This window comes from Lycium ferocissimum, chromosome 7 (genome assembly GCF_029784015.1).
Source record: "Lycium ferocissimum isolate CSIRO_LF1 chromosome 7, AGI_CSIRO_Lferr_CH_V1, whole genome shotgun sequence".
In the NCBI taxonomy this organism is placed as follows: Eukaryota; Viridiplantae; Streptophyta; class Magnoliopsida; order Solanales; family Solanaceae; genus Lycium; species Lycium ferocissimum.
The window spans coordinates 34,789,473-34,798,664 of NC_081348.1; the positions used below are offsets into that span (position 1 = coordinate 34,789,473).

Sequence of the window (9,192 nt, forward strand, 5' to 3'; positions counted from 1 at the left end):
GCTTTTAATATAATATAGATATGTGTTTAAGTTTGGTGCACCGTCAGTGTATAAGACTTTGTACACCATTAGGTAATCTCACTGGTAAACATGGTAACTTTAACAAGTAATTAATAGTACTACTTTTTAGTAATATAATTATAATTTACAGAAGAAAAAAAGTTACGGGTAAGTTGAGTCCTATTTGTTCTCTAAAACTAATTAATTCCTGGTTGTATTGGTAACAGATTTATTTCCTTCTAGTTCTGACGTTTTTCTTGATTTTTACCAACTTAAATCAAAACCAGAAGTTCTTCAACGTATTACTTTTGAATAAGTCCACCATATTACTTTTGAATAAGTAGTAGTAAATTACATAACTTTAGTTCTGATTCAACTTTTTGAACGTATAAGATAATTTTTCTATGTAATTTGTAAGAAATCTAAAGTTTAAGATTTTGTATACTTGCAAGCTTTTATCAATTAATGTCTCTCAAATCACCGATCCATTTTCTTTGAAGGGGAGAAAGAGACCGCAACAGACGGAAGCTTTGAATAGGGGAGGGAGAGGAAGTGAGGAACAATAAAAGATTAGCGTATAAATTTTAGAAAAGGAAAATTAATTACAAAAAAAAATTGGTGACCTGCAATTGCAGGTTAATGTCACCTGATAGTGTAAAAAAAGTGTACACTGACAGTGCACCAAACTTAAACTCTATAGATATATATTATAATAATTGAGTTCATAGTCAAATATTTATAATTTTTAGATATTTTGATGTATCTCTTAATATGAGATATGGACAAAAACTAATCGATTCACTTAAATTTACAACTAACATTGTAGATAACAATGTACGATGATAAACTTTGAAACCACCTCGAAATTTCAACCACAGTACATCAACCTTTTACATATGTTTATGATATTTCACTATAAAATAAGCATCTGAACGCATGGATTAATTCCAAAGTCCCGTAGAGATAAAACAATACAATACTGCACTAATTTATAACAAACCACACACTCACAAGTCACAACATATATAATTATGTCTGCTTATCCAGCTTGATCTCTTCATGGTTTTTCTTGGCGTTCTTGGCATAGGTCTTGAAGTGAAAGTTGAGAAAAAGTGCTAAAAGTGAGACATTAAAACTGAAAGTGAAGAACCAAATCCCTATCCCAGAGCAACCAAACTCACTAGTCAAGTGATAATACATCAGTGCGCCCAAACACACAAAGCAAAACATGAACTGCCCAATTTGTACGTCAGTCACCAATTTCTTCCACCTTGGACTTTTTCCAATTGCAGAGAGGAAATAATAAGCGTACATTAGCACATGAACCGAAGCATTAGTGATCACCCCAGCATGCAACATGGACTGGCCAGTTCCAACACTAACATAACACAAAAGTGGCACCAATGCATGGTGGTACACGTGGAGGAACGTGAGTCGTCGAGACCGTGATTTACTAAGTAGGATCAAAAGGGTGTCTACGAATTCAAGAATCTTAGAAAGGTAGAACACGTAGCCCCAAAAGAAGATCGGTCCTTGAGGAAGGGTATTTTCATAATTTAACCTGTTAAAACAGATGACCCAAGTCCAGTCGTGGACGTGGGCTGCCATCTGGTGGAGGACTGAGAGGCCGCACCCCACGGCCACTATAAACGATAGGATACAGAGGATGAGGCTGTGGGTGGCGGTGATGAGGCGGAGGATGGTGGCGGAAACGGTGGGAAGTAGTGATGGGAAGCGGAGAGATAGTATAGTGAGAGACAAGTAAATGAACATTGACACTATGGGAAATAACCAGGTGGAACCAAAAGTTTGTCCATGCTTAAACTCAAATTGACTGATAATTGGGTGGCCAACTAGCCAATAGTGGATTATGGAGTCAAGACGTTCCATTTTTATGAGGTGAAGAGATGGATGTTGTAGTTCTTATGGAGAATGAAAATATATATAAAGGTCTTGGACAAGGAGAACCGCTAGGTGCTCATAGTAAACAAGATTAATATAGGAAAAAAGACTTACCACTTTATGTTTTGCTCCAATCTGTTGTTCCAATTATGTTGCATTTTTCACAAGTAGAGACCTGGCCAACCTTTTTACTGTTATACTTGTTTAAAGTTGCCTAATTACATTGTACCTGTCGTGTGGGTTTAATTTACTTTGACCACTATTTAAAATAGGTGTTTACACTTACTTATTATTGTATAGTATAATACAAGTCTTTAACTTTATGCGTGGTTTGGTCGTTGGTTACAGTCATGCATGTATTAGTAAAGCAGAAATTAGTTAGGCAGGAATCGGTTACGCAAGGATTAATTAATTATGTATGGTTTAGTTTTTTATGTAATTAGTTATTCCATACCCCACCCCACATATGCATAAATTACTCATAACTTATACATGCTTTAAGTATGGATTATATATAATGTGATAACCAAACATTTAATTTCGTGTGCTCAATTTTATACATAGCAACTTAAATGCTACCAAACATAGTATACTAGGTATGCTAGTTTTCATGTATGATTCACTTCCTAACCAATAACCAAGCGATGATATTGTGCATGTGTGGGAAATTAGGATAAGTGACTTGCTTACATGTCTTTCTCTGCTGATACAAAGAAACTTTTTACACATTATCAGGTCTTCCAGAGGATATTTATAGGTAAGTCTTCTTAAAATATGAAATTTGTAGTCTTGAAAATAAAACAGATTACCAGCTATAATAGGTAAAGGTGACCTAATTATGTAAAAATTAATTCCTTATACTATCCGTGTATGCTTTTATTGGAAAAATGACTGTGGTATCTAAAAGAAAAATCAAATTGTTGTCCAGATTCATTCCCTTACGATCTTATTAATGGGTTAATTATATTTTTGGAATACTATTCTAACATTATTAGCTTCTGGCAATGGTAACAGACCATTTATGAGCCATAATCATTTCTTTCTATTCATGAGCCATTATCCTTTGATAAAAGTACGTAGTAACATAACCTATCTTCAGCAATGACAATTCATTTTGATGATTTGATACTTGTTATACTTTTCTTTTGTGGAAGATAGATCAAGATTATAAATTCTTCCTCTTATATTATATAGTGTTTGGTTTTCTTTCTTATTTAATCTTTGTTGTTTCTGCTCATAGTTTATATTAGAAGAACTTATTGAATCTTGAGGGATACACATTTACCGGTGGAATATCCTTAAGGATAATATCCTTGACACGCCTTAAACACTGAGATGTTTTATAAATACTTTTCGTAAAATTTCCAACAATCTCAAGGATATTCCGCTCGACTTTTTCAATTTAAGAAGATCAACAATGATGGTAACCCAATTGGTGATCCCATGAAGTAGGTTTATATATATGGGTAATAACAAGTCATTAGTTATCAAAAGTGCACTACTATTAAATTATGACCTTCCTATGGTCTGTGAATATAATTAATACAATAGTACTGCAGGGTAAAGTGAGGTAGATTTAAATTCTTAATTCAATTCATAGTCTTTATAGGTGGTGATCAATTACTCTGAGAATACTTGATGATTGGACTTATTTGAGTGTGGAGTGGAGTCGGTCCTTTGAAATTATGACAAATGTCTAGAGCACTCATGAATAAAAGACGCGCACATGGCTTATTAGCACAAAACCGTGACAAACAACAATGTATGTGGGAGTTTAATGTGATAGCTAAGACACTGAACTGACAAAAAAATCTTGATTCATAAAATTTCTAAACTTCACCAATTATTCTGTAAGGTTAATCTTATTTTATCTAGGTCTAGTTCATAGTCGAAGAGACACCAAATTCTACACATTATGCTCATTGTGAAAACCGGCATTTTATTATATTCCTTGATCTTCTTTTTGAAATATGTGGGAATTGTTGGAAAAATGAATGCGGTATCTATGTATATAAAAAAAAAAAAATCCTTGCCTAAATTCATTTCTTTAAGATTCTATTACTAGGTTAATTATATTTGCAATATTCTAACATTTTTAGCTTCTGGCAATGGTAACAGACCATTTATGAGCCATTATCATTTCTATTCACGAGCCATTATCTTTTGATAATAGTACGTAATAACATAACCTTTCTTCAGCAATGACAATGCATTTTGATAATTAAATCCTTACCTATATATATTCTTGTAGTCCCTTTCTTTTGTAATAGATCAAGATAAATTCTTCCTCATATATTATACGAGATAGTGCAGGATTTTCTTTCTTATTTAATCGTTAGTGTTTTTGCTCCTAGTTTATACTAGAAGAGCTTGTTGAATCCTGGAAGATACAAATTTACAGGTGAAATATTCTTAAGGACAGTGTTCTCGACACGCCTCAAACTATGAGAATTTCTAAATATTTTACGTAAAATTTCCAACAATTTAAACTCCAATAAATATATCTACATGCATGGCAGTTGAATAACTATTTCGCTGTAATATATAGATTAGTAGTTCATTTGGCTCGGAAAAGCGGGAAAAAGAATTGGAGAAGAGAAACTTTGTTGAATTCCTCTTCCGTGAGTCCTTGTATATGTGCCAAACTGTTACCTATCCTTGGTGTTGACACGTTAAATACTAATAATATTTTGAGCATGATGTTACATAGTTGCTTTTTTTTTTTTTTTTTTTTTCTCTTTTGCGTCAATATTATTCTTCCTTTAAAAAATATATATATTATCATATAACATGAACCAAATTAATACTGCAATTTTAAAGCTAAATCAGTATTTACATCGACTGATGCACAGTTACCACCCACCTTTTCCTTTAATTGTGATTTTTTTTTTTTTTTTTGGTTGCATCTAACTATGGATCGGAGAGGCGGAGCCAAGAATTTAAACAAGGGAGTTCAAAAAAAAATTCTTATGCTAAATTGATTATATATATGCATAGAATTTTTACCCTATTAATATAGTTTAACTTTTCAACAAAGGGGGGGGGGGGGGGGTTTCAATTGGACCCCCATGCACCCTTTGCCTCTGCCCCTGGCCATATTGAGTAGTAAGGATGGTGAAGCTAACTGCGTGGATGAATGAAATTCCCCTACCTTTATTATCGGAGGTCTCAACTCTCAAGTTAAAGTACTAAAAATGGTAAAATCTTTGATAGGCACGGTTTGTCCCTTTAATAACGTATGCAATACAAATATGAATTAGTCGGGCTAATGCATGCAAGCTACGATGATCTACTTTTTGTTTTGACCGCTTTATGGCTTTCTCATGTTACATAATAGGGAATGTATGGATATTAGGAATCACATGCACAAAACCAAAGGAAATCAGACTCTTGCATGCACTAGCTAGTAGTACTAAATAGCTAAGTATGTTAGCACTTCAGGGAGACATCCTTTTCAGTAGAGATTTACATATATATAGAGTTCTCTTTTACAGATTTGAGAATATATATTCTATATGTATGTAATGTAACTCTGCCGGACAGGTAGATCGGACGATATCTATTCATTGAATGAACTCAACATTATGTTAAATTCTGATATTCATTGTGGAGGCTGGACGGAGGAAAGTGATTATTAAAGGAATTAAGAGAGGCCTAAGTATGAGGTTACACATTCACAATTATAAGTTATAACGTTATATCGTTCTTTTGAGCCAATAATTTTTTGGTTGATTTCAAGTGCAGTAATTTTACGGTCTATCTCATTTACAAATTTGTTTAAGCTATATGTGTTATGGGTTGATGACAATTGCCTTCATAAGGAAGAGTTTTTTCTTCTTCTGCTGTTTGTTAGAACGGAGAAAACGAGTCTACTTACTTTTAGAAATATAAAAAAGATATACTACAGTTTCTGAGAAATTGAAACACGTAAACGTAAGCTTGAGCAACTGGGGTTAAAGTTTTGCACTTCTTTATCTCAACCCCAACTGTGAAATATATTACAGTAGGGAGTAATATATTTTTATAGATTAAAAAAGGATACAAAGTAGTTAGGTAATTGAACATTATTCATTTAATTTAATCAATATTCTAACACGTGGCAATAGTCCAAGAGGTGGGACTGGAAGGGATCTACCCCATTTGATTTGATAGTTCATACTCAACTCAGTTGTTGAAGTCTTTCATATGCCATTCCCCAATGTGACATATATCTCTGTTAGATATAGTCTGTAAATATATGAAGTTAGATTGTTCGCAATGGAAGACAAAAATGAGTTTGACGGCTTTATATATTAAAAGCCTTCGTAATTCAGTTTTATTTTAAACTAGAATTCAATTTCAAGTTTCAAGTAAATGTGGGTTCATGATATATTCTTCCAACTTTTTAAATTTAGACCTATCTTCATGAAGTGGCGTGGCGGAAAAACAAATCTGCAGATTTAAATATGAGATTTATTGTATCCTGAAAAAATATTATTTATATTGCACCAATCTGAATCGGAAATATTTCTTTAAAGAAAGTCGATTTCACCCCTCAAAACCTTTCTTGATTTCGGTTTTGCATTCTATATTGATTCTTCTAATAATCTAAATGAGTCAAGACAAATGTATATTTGGACAGGACTAAAGTTTCTTGCTGCACAGATAGGTTGGATCCATTTTTGTTGAACATTATTGGTGTCTAACTAAAAGTGCAGGTGACTTTTATAGGGGTTAACAATAAGCAAACCTTGGTTTGTGAGGAGATGACTACATAGATAATAGAATTAGTATTGCTTCTATTATTATCTCTTGTATTTCTCACCGAGAAGATACTCCTGAGTCCAATCAAATGTGAAGAAGCTCTAATTAAGGAGATGACTACATAGATAATAGAATTAGTATTGCTTCTATTATTATCTCTTGTATTTCTCACCGAGAAGATACTCCTGAGTCCAATCAAATGTGAAGAAGCTCTAATTGCTAATTAGAGCTCCAGAACAAAGCTTTTAACGACGAGGTACTACCAAACAACTATATAGTAGCAATAGAAATAATAGCCATCACATTCGACGACAGTTCCAGTCCTTAGTCATAGATGCATACCACATGAGAACTCAAGATTATTAGAGTTCACTGCTCGATGTGATCAGTTAAAGGATATATATGTTACTGCAGGTTATAAAGACGATCCGTGATCCTTAGAAGAAAAAAGACAAGAACTTATTCCAGTACTCTTTTGCAGATATGATACTGCAATAAGGATCAATTCATGGGGGTGCCATGAATGTTGTCAAGTTTCCCGAGCAGTGTTCAAAACTAAAGAGGCTTCTACATGTCAGCTAGCACAGGTCAGCTCCACATTCTTCCTTGTGCTTAAAACTTTCATTATCGTGACTTTGGGTGTACTGACTAATTAGCATGGAGACTGATTCTTTTTCCAGCCTATGTTTGTGGGGAAAAGGAAGGATTAATGGTAGAGAAGCCATTGAACTATGGTGAGACGCTTAATGGAAGCTCTCACTTAGGCATATCTGGTTGAGGAGGCACTACAGGACCTTCAAGCTAGGAATGCCACTGAAAAACAAGTAACTTTAGCTACATATGGAAGTATCTCCAACTCATAATCCTATATACTGCCAACAATTCTATTGAGCACACACAAGGAGCCGTTCCCTGGATGAATTGAAGGATTGAGGTAATACTTATACCATTTATGCACTCATGGAAAAGAGGAATAAGTCTCTTCATTGTTGGCTATGGTAAAGGAAAGCAGAGTGTTGGCATGGCTGGTATAGAATCACTAATTAATGTGCTATATATGTCAGTGTATATACCTTATGCCATAATGAAATGAACTAATCTCTGTTGTTTGTGTCTGCTAGTCTTCATTAGCTTCTATAACTTTGAGTTTGGAAGAGTTCATACTTCCTTAATGCAGTTTTGCGCAGATTCTAGCCGATTTGGTTGTGAACTCAATCATCGCGGCTATGGTAGCCTATCAAAATCCATCCCGTATCGCTATTTACCATATTATCTCCTCCAGAAGGAATCAACTTAAAAGTGTTGATATTATGCAATCACCTTACGAAGAATCCATGGATTGTCAAAAGAGGAAAGCCAGTCAAGGTGCTGGAAATTCATTTACTAGATAGCATGGCAAGCCTTCACAAATACATAGAAGTCCACTACATGCCATCATTAAAGGTTAGTATTCATAGTATATACTTTCTTAAGTAAACTGTAAATTAAGCCCTTTTGGCTTCACTTGACCATAGAGTAGGCCTGTGGCATAAAAGACATGGATCCATCGAATAACAATTTCTCATTCACTAGAAACACATCCTTTTTCTATATTCTACATAATTCATACTATCAGTGTACTCACATTAAGGAATTGAAACGAATGACTTGCAAGTTGCACGTATTTTAGAAATATAGAATGAACTATATTGTTAAACTATTCTACTTCAGCTTGTTGGTTGAAAAACTTCCCCTCACGATAATGATAAATTTTGGAAGAACAAATGAGAATCTGTATGTACTTGGATTACAAAAAAAAAAAAAAAAAAAAAAAAAAAAAAGAAGAAGAAGAAGAAGAAGAAGAAAGAAGAAAGAAGAAGATATCCAACTAGATCTGTAATGTCTTTAGCTTTAATGTACTATAATTGATTGGTCTAAGTGGATGATGTCGTATGTCCTCTTCTATGATAAGCTTAACAGCTAGTAAGCAGTCTGTTTCCACTTCTACAGCTTCTTCCGTGAACATTCTCCTTCAGTGGAGTCGTGCTGCACTAACGGCCAGTTTCTCGAGACCATTTTAATCACTGGTGCAATGGGCTACCTTGCAACGAGTACTCTCTCTCTTCATTAGGTGCACTCGCAGTGCTTTGTGAGGAGATCACTACATAAATAATACTATTGCTATTGTTTTTATTGTAAATTCTTGTAGTTCACACTGAGAAGATACTCGCAGTCCCAACTAAATGTGAAGAAGCTCTACTTGCTAATTAGAGCTCCAGGTTCAAATTCAGCTAAAAACGCTTTAACGAGGTACTACCAAACCACTATATGATCGTACATATATAGTAGCAGTAGAAATAATAGCCATCACATTGGACTACAGCTCCAGTCCATAGCCATGCATACCACATGAGAATTCAAGATTATTAGAGAGTTCACTGCTTGATGTGATCAGTTAAAGGATAAATATGTTACTGCAGGTTATAAAGATGATCCGTTCTTTAAAAAAAGACAAAAACTTATTCCAGTACTCTTTTGGAGATATACCACTGCAATAAGGATTAATGC

General features: G+C 34.1%; 1 protein-coding gene across 1 annotated transcript; it reads right to left on the bottom strand.

Moving 5' to 3' along the window:
- Positions 1–838: 838 nt before the first annotated feature.
- On the bottom strand, positions 839–1,968 carry LOC132062753 (uncharacterized). The gene has a single exon (XM_059455258.1). The coding sequence runs from the start codon at positions 1,888–1,890 to the stop codon at positions 1,030–1,032; it is 861 nt and encodes a 286-aa protein (XP_059311241.1). The 5' UTR covers positions 1,891–1,968; the 3' UTR covers positions 839–1,029.
- Between the last annotated feature and the right edge of the window lie 7,224 nt (positions 1,969–9,192).

Excerpts from the sequence above, each read along its gene's own strand:
- LOC132062753 (XM_059455258.1), bottom strand. The coding sequence starts at position 1,890 with ATGGAACGTCTTGACTCCATAATCCACTATTGGCTAGTTGGCCACCCA.